Source organism: Cynoglossus semilaevis, chromosome 17, assembly GCF_000523025.1.
Source record: "Cynoglossus semilaevis isolate Cse_v1.0 chromosome 17, Cse_v1.0, whole genome shotgun sequence".
Lineage (NCBI taxonomy): Eukaryota > Metazoa > Chordata > Actinopteri > Pleuronectiformes > Cynoglossidae > Cynoglossus > Cynoglossus semilaevis.
In genome coordinates, this window is record NC_024323.1 from 3,913,995 (window position 1) to 3,929,468 (window position 15,474).

Here is a 15,474-nt window from a genome sequence, read left to right on the forward strand (position 1 = left end):
GCTTTAGGATAGAGAGACACCTGCTGGCTAAAAAGCTGTACTTTCGCCCGATACACTGGATTCTTCCCCTCTTTTAATGTATTATTCTGATACACTTGTACTTTTCTATGTATAACCCCTGGACTAACACAGGCTGAACTACCAAATAAAGAACAGGGGTCAGGTTCTCCAGTGATTTTCTACTCCATATATTTTTTATTCCAGCTCTTATACCTCCAACTTTCCTTAGTTCACCCAGATATTTTCTATTTTTTTAAACAACGTGTCAAATACAAAACAATGGGAATCTAATAATACCAGTGTTGCTATTAATACGCAGCAGAAATTGACACAGGAGTCCAACCACACTTTTTTTTATTTATTTTATATAAAACAGAGAGTTGATGCATTTTTCATGAAATTGTGGTAAGCGTTCCACTTTCCCTTGCAGTCGGTATAACACATGGCAATAAAATGATGAATTGAAAATGAACTTCAAGCTGTGTCTGACTGTGGACTCCAAACTGTGGCAACAGTTTCATCCCTTTTTTGCAATGCTGCTTAACATCTCCAAACCATTAACACTTTCAGAAAACAGATGCTTGGATGAGGGTTTGCATTTGAATGTTGATAGAAATCAGTCCAATGCAAATATCTTCCAGGTTTCTGGGTTTCAGCGCCCAGGCCCAGGTTCAACAATGCTGTCTTTCTCGTGACCTTCTTCCACTTCAGTGTAGCCCGACTGCTGCTTCTGAAACTTCAGGGACGGCCAGTAACTTCTACGTCTCTTAAAAGGAAAAACAAACCAACAAAAGGACACGTATGTGTGATGACGATATGCTGTATATAAGTGAAAATCTTTCTTTTTTAAGGTGAACATGGTGTGTTTTAAATGCTTACTGCAATGAGGTAATGTGAAGATGCAACACTAGGATAGCAGTTGATGTACAGAGCCACAAGTACCAGAGCCAAAAGTAACACAAGAGCAGCTGTTATTCCAGCAATCACCCCAGTGTTTGCAAAGGCGTCACTCTTGGCTGAGGAATCTGTCCTCACATCTGTATTTAGAATGGAAATTCACAATAGTAAAATCCTTAATGTAGCAGAACACGTCTAAATCATTGTAATACTGCAGCTTTTAAACAAACACTCGATGACATGCAAAAACAAGTGGAGGCTAAATTACATTGACAAGTGTAGAAAAAGACTTATACACTAATCTGATTGCTAATAAATTAAAAATGATTCGTAATGATTACTGTCAGTTGGTAGCTAGAATAAACTGTTTAATGTCTTTAAAGAATCCAAATTAAAAAAAAAAAAGTCATTAATTCAGTCAAATTTCAGTTTTCAGTGCAGCACCAGTGAAATTGAACACGGTCTCACCGACAGCTTTACAGTCTTCTTGTAGAGGAGTCAGACGTGTCGTCCCCTCCATCTCTGGTGTGACGGAGGAGTCAAAGGTGCCTTCAACTGTTGTGTAATCTGAACAGGATGTCTCTTTGCTCTGCTTATACACAATAACAAATCAGATTAAATGTTGTTTGAATAAAAAAAAAGAGCCGTTCTCCACTGACCTACAGCAGTACCTCGTCTGAACAAGAGTACTCCAACCATTCCTGCCTGTGTCGGTCCATGCCGTCTGAACACCTGGTACACATGACATGTATATTAGTTTGAGGATCATGAAGACCTGGATCAGTAGGTTGGTATAAGATATAATAATGTAATGATACAGACCTCTGGAGAACATGACACCAAGTACAACCTAAGGTTTGGTTGAATGAGTGGCAGAGCTCACAGCTGTCATGTTGTAGACACGCTAAAAGGAAAAAAAGTAAATTATATAAAAAAAATCACATGTACAATGGAAGTACAAATAAAGTATTTCACTGACAGTGCTTCACGGACAGAGCTGACTTACTAGGCAGGGCAGTGAACTCAATAGCAGAGTTGGTCGTGACCTGTGCGGTGTCTACTTCAACCCTGTGGTACTCAAAGAGCGTCCTCTGGCTGCTGGCTTCTGCTGTCAGAGAACGTACACATCAATGATTCATTAGAAATATGATAAAAAAGGCTATAACTACTGTATGTAAGAACAACACAGCTGACCTGGTGATTGTGTATTAAAGGATGTGACCATAAAGGCGTCAGACAACCCGACCTTCACCGAATGCTCAGCTGAACTGATAACATCCAACGTCAATGGAACCTGGAAAAGAAAAGTTTCCATTTTTACTGTGTGAGTGCGTGCCCCTGTGAAAATGGTCCAGTGTCAGTGTAGAATGTCAAACTCAACTCAAATTCTTTTGGCAACTTTAGCATTTGGCTAGTTGTTATGTATTTTAAGTTGATTGTAGCTCATGTTTATATATTTGGCTCTAGATAACCAGCAATGATCCTATTTTTTTTAATATTTATTCATTTCTATTTTGTAATAAAATATAATAAAAATGATTAAATCAAAAACAAAGTTAATGTTGTATTTTAGCTTTTTTCTGCTGTGATTTATTTATCAATGGTTTGCATAACTGACTGATAGATTGATTGATAGATTGTATTGTATTTTTTTGTCAGCAATGACATTTAATGAGTTTAATTTAAATAATCAATGTTTGTATCTATTTTTGTAGCCTTGCTACTTATGGTTAGCCATTTCATCTCTTATTTCTTATCGTATTATCTTTCTGCTAACATGCTATCTGCTCTGGGTGTAGTTTGACTCTGTAAACAATTTTGGACACATACACAGAATAATGAGAAATAAAACTTCTCACATCTCTGTAGCTAAATGTAATGTCTCCTGTTTTGTAGAGTGCAGCCTGAAAGGTGAAAACTCCCGCTGACTTTTTGTCCAGAAGTCTGACTCTCTCCCACTGGACCACAAACATCTCTCCTAAGAAGGAAAGAAGGTCAAACCAGAGTCAGACAAATGCCACTAAACATGGATCTGTGAAAACACAGTGTGTCATCTTACCATTATCTAAGTATTGTACTTTGGAGTCCTTAGAGTAACTGGGGTCAAAGTTCGCCATTAGAGGGGCAATGTACTGCGTTGTGGTCAGCATGCGGTGAGTAATGTCCCCTGTGAAGATAAAGCCTGAAAGTGTCCAGATGGGAAAGTGTGTGAGTTGGAGTTCCTGCTCCGAACATATGCTGTTAAGGTCAAGTGAACATCTGTTTCAAACATCTGAATGTACCTCCAGTAGCGATGGTTATCTGCCCCAGGTAATGCCCGTAAAAAGGAAAGTTAAAGGACAGGGCGACCCTCTAAAATAAAACAAAAAACAAAAAACAGAACCAAATGAGACAATTCAGAATTTAGTAGATCAAAAACAGTAAATTGTCTGATTTTGAGGTTATAATTTAATTATTTTTGATCATATTCACATCATCAAAGTATTTGATGATGAAGCATTATGTATTTGGAGTTGTTGTAAACAGTGTATATAAACATTAAGTATGGATTCTGCTGTATGTCTCTTCAGGAACATTTCCTCTGTCATAGACATAATAAAACATACCAGATACAATATTGGTCTCTTAGGGAGCTTTCTTTCTTCAAACAATAATAATGTTATTAAAATGTTTCTACTGTGATGTAACACGGTTTCAAAATACGATTACAACATAGACACAACTTGACTATTAACTGACCGAGAGCTTTCCAAGAAAAATCAACTTCCAACCCCTACACTGTGACATTTACATAATCAAGACATTTGTTCTTAAGATGAGTTGAGTCTAAAGTTATTCCTTCTCCACGTTTTTATAATATATACGCATGACCTGTGTTAAAATTAACTTCATGTTCACGGATTCACTGTTGTGTTCCTCTAAATGTATATTTTTATCCTATAGAGGAAGAATCATTGGACGTTAGAACCTCCTCCCAGTCATTTCCAATGTCACACAGACCGTATAAAGTGCAGTATTCATCAGCGAGGATGTTACCCGTTATCGTTTACCAATGGATAATTGACCCACTAGATGGCAGTAACGTGACCCATGGGATGCTGAGGTTCCTTCAGAGAAGACTGATGTAAATGAAAACCCATCGTTACATCAGTTTTCTACCACTCTATCGTGTTGTGTTGTGTTGTTCAGTTCAAAAGGATGTCGGCGCAGTTGCAAGCTAAAGATTTAGGGGGCACCCAGATTTGAACTGGGGACCTCTTGATCTGCAGTCAAATGCTCTACCACTGAGCTATACCCCCAGGTGTTTTGCTCTTGATGAAAAACAATTGAAGTAAACCTGTTTTAAATTATTGTTTGACCTGAACGCGTACACGTTTCTGCCATAAAACGTGCACAGAGACTACACATTTTGAATCAGCCCGTAGCATTCTGGAGATCACAATGTTTTAGTGAACAAATCTAATCTAAAGTGACATCTTCCTGTTTAGTTTAGGTGAGCCTTGAAGTTGATAAATAATTGTGTTTTCTGACCACTTAAAATCAGAATAATCTGGTTTGACTAGTGGAGCGTATCTAACTGAGTACTCAGTCTAGTCGTCAGAGGGCTGCACTTGCCTGGAATAGACTGCCACCCAAAACAGCCCGGCCTGTGTGAACACAGAGGCTGCTTTGTTTGGCTTCACTCAGCTATTTAACATCTGATAATGGAGTTAAACTTGTTCAAGTCTTTCTCTGGGTTTATTGAGTTTAAACATGAAGATTCCAGCCTTGCTTTTATAGACCTCACACAACAACAGGGAGCATGGGAACCACAAGACATCAAAAAGAGAGTAAAGAAAACTATTTTCAGTGTAAAACCAATTAGTTAAGCGTTATTAATTAGTGGCCTGGGTGACATTCTGTCTATAAAGACTAGAACTGTCTTGTGTGGCTCCTGCAGACGATTGGGGACCTCTTGACCTGAAGTCAGATACTGTACTAGTGAGCTACTGTATACAATACCACATCAAAGTATGACAGGTGGATTCTGTGGATTAAGTGTGGCAAATTTAAATACTAATTTAAATAATAATTTAGATACTTTTGACATTTAGTTTTGAGCTGGAAGTGGCCCGCAGGCCATGGTTTTGAGACCCCTGTCATAGAGACACTTTTCACTCAGGATTAACAGAACTCATGAGGTATTACCATATTACACAGTCCATGGTGTGTGTGTACTGTACTGTACTGTACTGTACTGTACTCACCACAGCTTGCTTGTACGAATTTGACAGAATTGCATGGACTCTCACTTGGCCGTGTCGTACATCATTCATGTCCACCCATAGCTCTTTGGTGCGCTTGTCTTCAGGACCGAACCTACGCCATGTATAATATTTCCCAGAATCCTCCTTCCAGACAGAAAAACACAAGGGTCAGTGGGTATATCGGTGCGACTGTGATTACAGCCTGTGTTATGCAGTCATAAAGAGTTCACTTTGATTACAGTTGAGTTCCAGGCTGTCACACCGTATACCTCTCCAAATGAGTAGAAAAACAGTGTTTAGTTTACTTTTATAAAAAAGAAAAGAACAAAGTATTTTGGCCCAACTAAAACAGAAAGATCTAGGCCAAATTTTTAAAAATAATCATAATGAACTACAAACCATTAAAGTCAAAAATACATCGCGGTTCCACACTCACCACCACATGTGTCGTGTTGTCTAGCAGGGTGGTGATGGTCAGTTCTCCACCTGAGACGGCCCTGCTCATCACAGTGTGACCTGGGGATGACCTCTGAACTCTGTTAGAACCTCCAGTCAACGTGTCATGGTCCTCTGAGCTCACGCTGTTCCTATAATCTGTCAAATATTAATGTTTCTATCAGATGCCAGATGTTGTTTTGGTCTTTGGGGAAATGCTACGATTTACTTCTCAGATATATTGTATATATATATATATATATATACAAATATTTTGTGGTACAAATTATTAAACACACAACAGCTTGTGTTTTCCCTCTGCTACCAGGACCCTACAGCACAGAGAAACATTTCAAATGACTGATTTATCTGGACTCTTAAGAATGATGTTTACAGTTGTGCTCCAGGGCTTGGTTTTTCGGCCTCGTGAGGAATTACAATTCACTCGTGAAATCGCTGAGTCTGACCCTGTGTGCTAACCCCATTGTTGAATGGAGACAAAAACAATACAACCAACATTTAGTGATGCGTGTGGTGGAACTGTCAAGTCCTACAAACAATGTAAAACATATGTGGTAACAAACTGGGGTGGGATGGTTTTCTGTCAAACCACATATTCAAATTTTAGAACAGAGTGTGTGATTCAAAAGCTACACTGACGCAGGGGGCTCTCGAGGAGATAAATGTTTATTTTCACTCAGCACTATGGTTTCCATGTTGTGTCGAAAATACACTGCATACAGTGGTGGCAATGTTGATATGTCATTTTAAATTAAGGGCCAGCTTTAGGCACGGACCACCCAGGTGTTTTACCTACAGACGGGAGTTTGACTGTGATGAAAACAAAAGAAGACATTGTTCTGTAAAAATAGTACCTGTTACTTCAAGCCTCTGGTGTGTAGCAGAATGTATTTATCCTGAATCCCATGTTCTTTCTTATCCTGGACTCATTCGTCCTTAGATCTAAAGTATTATACATTGAGCCTTCAACACTCCTGTCAATGGTCTTACGCTGTCGGTTTATGGTATTACGGTAAATAGTTTTTTAAGTAAATTACGGCACACGTAGATGACGTCACCCACGCTATATAAAGCCCTACTCCGCCCTTTTCCCTTTGCGGTGTGTCTGTTCTAACCCTAAATATGGAGGCCTCTCTGTACTAATCGTCTACTGTTTACATTCTCTGGCTTTCAGTAGATTACAGAAGGTGTTTGCTCGAAGTGTCGGTGGAAATGGTTACACAACCAGGGGGAAAAAAGCCGAGAGAGCCACTCCGCCATATTCAGTGTCTCGGCGGAAACACCGTGATTGCTTCCGTGGTCAGCTCGGCTGCCGCGAAGAGTTCGTCTCTGCTGCTCCGGTGTCTTCACGCTGAGATTTTTCTTGAAACTGAACAGATTAAGACTGAGCAGGGTGACTTAAGTGGATCTGTCGTGGCCCGTTTGGGAATCCCATGCTCAAACATTTGAATCTTGATTCCAAACACTTTGCTGCTAATGTTAGCCAGCCAAAAGTAACCTATCATTTTAGGCTGTAATGTTAAACTGATGACTTAAGGTTTACAGGTAAAGGGTTGACAAAACGTTTGATACTTTTAAGTACTTATACTACTGTTTACTCTGTTCTTGGCAAGTGAAAATAAAAGTTTTAGTCGAAATTGATAACGTGTTTGTCAATGATACACACCTAAATTGTTTCAGCCGTAATAGCTTTACCCTAAAACGTTGTGACTGAAATCCAGGATTCGTCTTTTTATTAATCTAACTATTTGGTTTCAACAAACCAGGCAGTATTCAACACATCAATGTATTGTAAATAAATTCACGTTTTATACAAAGTTGTAACTTTAAGCACTACCAGGTAAGCTAGTTTCTAAAGGAGGTTTGTTAGCTTTCGCTATGTTAGCGTTAACAAAAAGATATTAGCCTAGCAACCTGACCCAGCTGTTGAGCCACAATGCGCAAGAAAGCTATTTTTCATTGTTAGTTGCAGACTTCAAAAATGCGTGGTTTAGTTTTTATATCAACACAAACGTGCTTAAATAATCCCGACTCTTGAGAACCTCTGCAACAAATTGACTTATCAAAACGTCGTCCACTTCATGCATACAACTTCATTTAATCCTGCTCTGCAGAAGCAGTTGGCCGTAGGAAGCAGTGAACCAGGCACCAAGGAATAACTACAACTCATAGTACGTCCCAATGAACAGTGAAAAACTGAGACAGAAGACCCACCAGAGCTTCATTCGTACTTCCAAGCAAATCAGATTTCTGTTTAGAACAGAACACGCAATTCCCAGTTTATCGAATAAAGCTGTCTCTAAATGTTTTGAACGAACTTGAGACTTTTGGCCCCACACTGTTATCTGCTTTGCCCAGTTGGTAATCTGTGATGTATTCTTATTTGGATAAAACCTAAAAAACATCATTCACATTCTGAGTTTGTTGGACGTATGAAAGAATAGAATGGAATATGTATTTATGGTCATCCTAAAACTGATATTCATGAAATGAAATGTATACATTTGAAAAGGCAGAGAAAGCGTCACATCGTGACCAAAATGTGATTCAATGTGCAATGAAACGGAGCGTGATTGTATAAAATTCAATGAGTTTGAATGAACTCACTTTAACGAAAAATGTGAAAGGGTTCATAACAATGTGTTTCATGTTTTTATCGTATGTTTCAGAATGAGCTCACAAAATGTACATTCTTCTGTGCTGAGCACCTGCACCTTCTGTAGAAGGACTCTCACACCAGCCGTTCTGTACATGCTCTGAGCCTGATTAAAGACAGCAGAGAACCCAGTTGCATGCAAACCGGCCTCCCACGCCCTCTCCCACAGTGATTTTTATCAGGAAATGTTAATGGGAAAATTAACCGACCAGAACTCTCTGCTTCTTTACTTCATTCCTACAGATGCTCCTCGTTAGTCTGGGAAATAGATAAAGTCGAGAACTTCAGCGAATAATGGACAAACAAGAAAACAAATGTCATCTTATTCAATTTAAAGATTTCATTTGGACACATTTGCATAAAGAGGCCTGTGCCACAGCAGAGCAGTAAAATGCTGGTGGACATTTCTGTCCTGAGCATGGGTGGAAAACACCGACCGTTGGTCCCCACTTGTTCCTTGCCAAACCCCCAGCGTTCATACTGCACTGTGGGTCACCGTGCCTCTAACCATCGCCCTGTGTTCAGCCCTTTCTGACTGTGATGTCCTCTCGCCAACAGCACCAACATTGCATCATATTGCAAACCTCTGTCCGGACCATGTAATCTTTGACCTTACTAGACTACTGTATTCTACCCCACCCTTTGATTTAATAAACTAATGTCTCAGTGCATTCGTGGCAGCTCATTGATTAAACCTTAATGTGTGATCACTGGTTCCGCCCTGTTGTGGCATCTATGAGGTAAGGGAGGAAAACATTGAGCTCACACTTATTGAGGTTTTGCAGTGCACCAGATAAGGATACCGACTGTGTTTTCTGAAAGCTGTGTTGGATGCAGATTTTAAATGTGATGTAATGGCTTTTAATATCTGATCAGGTCATCCTCTCTCCAGCCAGAAGTAATCAATACCAGATAACGACGTTACTGAAACTGTATGAACTGATAAAAACCATCTTGGAGTAGAAACTCTTTTTGTTCGGCTGGAACCGCTCGCATGAGGGCAGGAAATACTTTTACGCTGGAGCTTTTTTGTCCTTGTCAAACATGTTTCAGGGTTATTTTTGGATTTTATTTTTTTTTTGTCAGTTGTCTTCCATCAGGTTTTAAAACTAACTGTAGTCCTGTTTGAGCTGATTTCATCTTTTTAAAGCTCTTATTTTGGATAACAGGTTGTTATTTTCTGATGTTTTTATCTGTGTATAATTTACTTAAATTTAAAATATAATGGACTAACTTTAACCTATTCAACCAAACAGACCGAGGTATTACACTGAGTAAGTGGTGCAAATTGTGAGTAAATTATATATTTCCACTGTATATGCGATATAACCTCTCTGTGGAGCACCATCGGGCTGCTGAAATTACGCACTCGTATCAACGTCCTAAAATCCTTGAGGGAGAATATTTCAGCAGAATACCAAACCGATGAATCAATATCTAAACGGTCCTTGATTTGTCTTGTAATTCCTATAATCTTTTTGAGAAAACAACAGGGTGGTTCCTCAGTTTGAAGACAAATGTCTCAGCATTGATAATGAAAACACAGGATGAACGCACTTCATCATTGTCCTTTGTGCAGCATAGCAAAGTCCAACTCTCCACACATTCAAACTAAACGGTTCATTGAGTCACAGTTGAAGAGAGAAAGGCCACAGAGGCATGACAGGGGACACTGACGGCAAATACTGTCCGAGTGAAAGTCCTTGTGAGGTTCAAGTGGATGCATATTTGGAAACCCAGATGTTCTGGTTAAAACGTTGACCTCCAGTCTCCAGTCTTTTACCACCACACCACAACATTACGCTGTCTTTTTCTGTGAGTGGTCAGCTCACAGAAGTCTGGAAGGACACACCCTTCCTGAGCAGAAGCTGAAGCAGTCGGCACAGACGCCTCAGCATCACCCGCAGTAAACATGTCCTGTTCCTTTCGGAGGTCGAGTTTGTCGCAACATTCACTTTTTTTCTAATTACTTTTAAGTGAATGAACCCCAACTGAATGAAACAACACAAAATCTTGAAGTTTAAATTTCCTGAGAAAATAAATGTGAATATGTAGCTTATGACTCTTACAAACGGTAAGAGTTTGCTGCAATAAATCCTCAGCGTTTACTCTGGTGAGTATCCAAGCTGCTGATATACTGCAGTAAAACCCTTGTAAATAACATACAGGAATCTAATCTAACACAATAAATAAAAAACACCAGTGGGTGTGTATGACAATAAAAATGTAAGACAGGAGATGATGCATTTAAAAAAAAAACTGGATCGAAGTCATGGCACTAAACTGCTGTGTGCAAAAGTGAAGATGTCATACTAGTCCTATTGTCTGATAAGTCAAATAATGAAGGAGTTAAAATAGAGGTACAACATGTTTTTCTGATCATTCCTTTTCCAAAATATTTCACTTTAAATCCAAATGGGAGAGACATCTTGCCATTTGTACTATTTTTATCCTTTGTTAATAAAACACATCGCATTTGTTTCACTATCTTTGGCCACATTGAACAAAATAGACCAGTACGTCTGGGATCTGCAGACAATAATATACCAACCATTGTTTTTCACTCTCTCAACTCCAACATATGAATCAGCTACAGGCAATTTGTTGAGCAAACGTCTTAGAGCCGGGAGGCCCAGCACTGAAGTTCCAGTTCAGTTCCAGTGAAAAGATTTCTTCTTTGTAGAAACGTCAGATGGTGAAGATGGTTCACCTTGGACCAAAGTCATTTTTCAAAAGTGAGTTGTATATAATAGCCACTGACAGGGCAGATAAGAGCAGCGTAGGCAATGGAAGGGAGGAGACATTAGGTTAGTCATGTTGAAACTTTTTCTTTCTGAGCGGGGGCCAGATATGGTTACAAGAATTTACTGTACTTCCAAATGCATTGTGTTTTATCACATTGAATACAATATGAAGTGCAGCGCAAATGCTGTTAATGAACGTAGTTGAGACATCAGGTCTATGTTTGTCTTATTCACTGTGCAATTAAAGTGAACGTAAAGTGAAGGGAAAAGTTAAAGTGAATTATTTGTCACTGTGACACAGCACACCCCTGCACACACAACAACATTTCACATCTGCTTTTAACCCATCACCAAAGTGAACAGTGGGCAGCTGTAAAAGCATCATTGCTCAAACAGTGATGTTATTGATGTTGGTCAATATCCTCAAACAAGGAACGATATACTAAAAAAATTATTTAAAAAAACTCACAAAAGACGTTACCAGGAATTAGGGCAAATGGCAAATGTTAGCTCAAATCATTCCAACAAAAATAGAGCTGTTAGCAAGAATGTTGCAAAATATCCAAAATGTTGTTGAAAAGTGAAACATTGGACCAGAAATAGGCTGGAATAAATACTATTTTTGCTGGAAAAAAATAGACAAGTTAAAGAGATAACTCCTCTCCACTCCTCTACCTTGGTTGGAACTCCAGCCTCTTTGGACCATTTATTAAAATTCCATATTTATTTTTCTTTTATAAATAATCACACAATTGTTTACATAATGAATAAACACTATTAATCTAAATGAAAAAAGTTTAAAAAACAAACAAAATTTAACATCTCAAAATGGATCACAATTAAGCATGTCCTTTGTATTTTGTTGTTTTTTTTTTCCACTACTTTTGTACATGACTGAATGAAACTCTGCATACTTCAGACTGGCAAGAAGAAAAACAAGTCTAAGTCTAATTTTAACCTTAAAGACAGGCTGTTTTCGTGTTGCTGTTTTGACTCACCACATGTTTGTGGAGCAGGGCATTTTTATTGTACACTTTATTGTAAACTAAGTCTCTCTCTCTTTGGTGTGTTAAATTTTAAAAAAAAGAGCAGAATGTCCATCTATGCTCCACAGTACAGAACTGTGGTTAGGAGCATGTTAAAATAGAAATGAGAAATGAGAAAAGAGAACAAAAACTGAATGAATATAAACTTGAACTGTTCCCACAAATGGAGCGACTGCTGGGGCAAAGATTAGAGCAGCCTCGTCCTCAGACTAAACATCTTTAAATGAAGCTACAGACATGACAGGCAATATGACAAGAGCGAGAACACACAGCAGTGATGATGGAGCGGTGCCACAGCTCACCTGTTGTTGCTCGACCATCAACCTCAGCCAGCGCTGTCTGAGGAAGACAGAGGGACAGCATCACCACACAGATCCACATGTTGGACAGCGGAGGATGAAGCTACAGCTGTGTCCTCGTCCACGTTTCCTCCTTGCTGAAACACTTTTGCCACAATCCCTTGCACTTCCTCCCACTGCTCTCCTCTCTCCCTCTGAATCTCACCCTCTCCACACACCACAACTGTTTCTAACCTCACGCTCTCTCTCCTCCTCACTGCTGTCCGTCAGCTGCCATGGTGACTACGCAGCTAATTAAGTTTTTGGAGAAGGGGAGGAGAAATCTGGATCGTCTGCACACTTTCAAGAACAGAAGATTCCTTCTTTCTAGATCAGAAGTGTGTCTTTCTCTGTTGTTTTCTAGTGCCGTGTTCTGGGATGAATGCATCACGTGACCTGAATGATGTATGCAAAGCATTCTAAGAAGACTGAAGTCTTTTGTAGGACTGTCTATGATTGTTTGGACACAGTCCAACAGCTGTCTTTTTATGCTGTTGTCTACAAGAAGTCAATGCACAGAGGAAGATAAGAAACCCTGGTTAACTCACCCTTCGTAGTCCCAGGCAGTCTCTCTGAGGAAGTACCAACAAATACCACAGGGGAGCATAAAAAAAATCTGAAAGATAAAAAACATAATTTTGTAAAAAATAATCAGTATAGTTACAGACCAAGATATCTGTCAAACATTAGTAATTTAACACAATCAAACCTGCACCACCCTCTCAAAAAGTTAGAACAAACCCAGAGTGAGACTCCAAAGGCCATTCATGTAACTAAGGTCATTTTGGAAGGTTCCTCAACTACCCATTTCAACAAGACAGGGTTGGGTATCAATAAAGTATATAAGTATATGTGAGTAGACTACACAACTACGTCTGACAATCAAACTGCAAAAAAGGGCAAAAACATCAAGTGTGAGGCTGTTTCCTATACTTAACAATATACGCAGTTATAAAATGAATTGAATTGGACATAGGTGTAGTGAGGACGGAGCCTAAATCTGAACCCTAAGGTACTATAAAGTTTAGATGTGACGCATTGGAAAAATACTTGAGCATGTGAAGAGAGAAACCCTAAAACCTAAACACAACTCATCAGAGCAACATATCAGCACAGAAATAATGAGACGGAACATCAGAGATTAGATAGAATCCAATGATGCTAACCAGATCAGACGTCAAATCAGTGTTAGTTTTGATGTTAGCGATCTCATATCAAGCCTGTTTACAGCTCCCAGTAACACTAACTAAATCACCTAAATAGAAACATAGGTGTTTTTCTAACGTGCAAAGCTAACAAAAACATCTTTAAGAAGCACTTTGGCTGACTCCAATGCCTATCGTTGTTGGGGTTTCTTCAGTTTCTCCTGCAAACATGGGAATCTCCACATCTCTGTGTTTATTACAGTCACAGCTGGGCCAGCAATTACTGCCTATAGTCTGATGATTTGGACTGTAAACACTGGGCAGAGTGTGGTTTACAGCAGGTGAAATGGTAATACATATAGGCCCTGCTGACTCTATCAGTTAAACAATGGAATAGTTCTGTTTCGAAGAATATTGTACTTGTGTATTTACCTTGCACATTCTTTTCACAGAAAAGTACATTAAAGTGTGTTTAAATGTGTATTTCTTATAGGAAAAAGTGTGAAATCAGTGTATAGTGTTCCAATCATTGTCACTGATTTAGTTCTCTGGCTGAGCTACAGCAGCTGTTGCAGTATCACATACTGTAGCTACAATAACATACTGTACTGTAGAAGACAAAAGGGTCAGAAACTATTGACACAAGAAGGCTTCAACGTAGTTTTGGCTAATGCTAATGCTATAAAATAGCAAAGAGCAAATAGATACGGAAGAATAGTCCTGAAGTATAGCAAACGATAGTTAGGCTTTGCCAAACATTTGACAAATGTTCTTGTAGTTCGCTTCTTGTGGCTTTTATTTATAATCACGATGACATAATGCAGAAATTCCCATAATGTGTCACTAGGGGGAACGCAAGATTAAAAAAAAAAAAAATGGCGGTTTGGATTGTTTTTTAAGTAGGAAATAAATAATTTGTACAATTTAAAATCCAAAGCTGAAATTGTATTAAATAAATAAATGCAGGCTATACATCTGTGTGTTATATATTTATTCTGGTCGTGTTGTGTTTTTTCTCTCAAAATTTGAGAACCGCCTATATATTCCAAAGGGGTCATATTAATATGAATTAATATTAGCCAAGTTCAAGTCTGTTCAGGTAAATAAAAATTGGTTAAGAATATCTAGCTATACCTACAAGTACGCAACAATACACAGAGCTACCCAAATTGTAAGTATTTCATTTACAGAATACTATGTAGGCTTGAGAATGAAGTTATCACATTTAACTCAGTTCCCGTTATCAGCTTTAACCACAACCATAGTCTACCTTGTGTCGTTTCCTCACGGGATGCTCGTTTAACGCATTCTTCTCTGATGGTGTTCAGGTGTGGAGGGCCATCGATGGAAACTCATGGAAACTCCTCCTTCCAAATGATAGGAGCGGGTAAAGGTTACAAAAAATTGCAGTAATTCACAAACCAAAAACAACAACATTTATATGAGAAAGAATAGATAAATTTAAAAAAATCTTACATCTCTATTCCCTTTTAACGTTTCTCTGCTCATCAGTTGCTGTTACAAGTATTAGCCAATAGATGTCACTGGAGTGTATCAGTCTAAAGGTGAGGAGAAACCGACGTTTTACACGTCAAACATTGTTAAGGAAGAAACAAATAAAGCCCGCTTACACTGATTGGTTTACTCGGTAAGACCGGCCAATCATGGACTCACTCTACCCTCTTCCTCCTCCATCACAAGGTGTACGTGTTCTTAGTGGCTCAGAATTGAATTGAGTATTCTCTGAGTGTTAAAACGCACGGGGGTATAGCTCAGTGGTAGAGCATTTGACTGCAGATCAAGAGGTCTCCGGTTCAAATCCGGATGCCCCCTGACCTTGTGACATTTTCCCAATCTCTCTCACACAGGATTATTAACGACAACAAATGTCTCCCTCTGTCTCTTGTACTTTATAGGCTTACACTTCTTTTTACAAATGGTCAAT

The 15,474-nt window shown here is 38.9% G+C and overlaps 1 protein-coding gene and 2 non-coding genes across 6 annotated transcripts; 1 reads left to right on the plus strand and 2 right to left on the minus strand.

The window, feature by feature from the left end:
* Positions 1–343: 343 nt before the first annotated feature.
* LOC103392739 (plexin domain-containing protein 1-like) lies at positions 344–15,453 on the minus strand. Of its 4 annotated transcripts, XM_025064260.1 has the most exons (16): positions 15,006–15,453; positions 14,800–14,896; positions 12,933–13,000; positions 12,349–12,385; positions 5,581–5,738; positions 5,145–5,288; positions 3,180–3,249; positions 2,957–3,079; positions 2,757–2,875; positions 2,092–2,191; positions 1,904–2,005; positions 1,720–1,801; positions 1,569–1,629; positions 1,366–1,489; positions 880–1,037; positions 344–766 (listed from the first exon to the last, which is right to left on the minus strand). In XM_025064260.1, exons 5-16 carry the CDS (start codon positions 5,647–5,649, stop codon positions 653–655), a joined length of 1,266 nt encoding a protein of 421 aa, XP_024920028.1. In that variant the 5' UTR covers positions 5,650–5,738; positions 12,349–12,385; positions 12,933–13,000; positions 14,800–14,896; positions 15,006–15,453; the 3' UTR covers positions 344–652. The 4 variants fall into 4 exon arrangements, with proteins under 4 accessions (XP_024920028.1, XP_024920027.1, XP_016895693.1 ...); XM_025064259.1 differs by lacking the exons at positions 12,933–13,000; positions 14,800–14,896; positions 15,006–15,453 and having other exon boundaries at positions 1,904–2,002; positions 12,349–12,924; XM_017040204.2 differs by lacking the exons at positions 12,933–13,000; positions 14,800–14,896; positions 15,006–15,453 and having other exon boundaries at positions 1,366–1,486; positions 12,349–12,924.
* On the minus strand, positions 4,125–4,196 carry trnac-gca (transfer RNA cysteine (anticodon GCA)). The gene has a single exon. It is a non-coding gene; the product is annotated as a tRNA-Cys (tRNA).
* On the plus strand, positions 15,291–15,362 carry trnac-gca (transfer RNA cysteine (anticodon GCA)). The gene has a single exon. It is a non-coding gene; the product is annotated as a tRNA-Cys (tRNA).
* Positions 15,454–15,474: the final 21 nt, after the last annotated feature.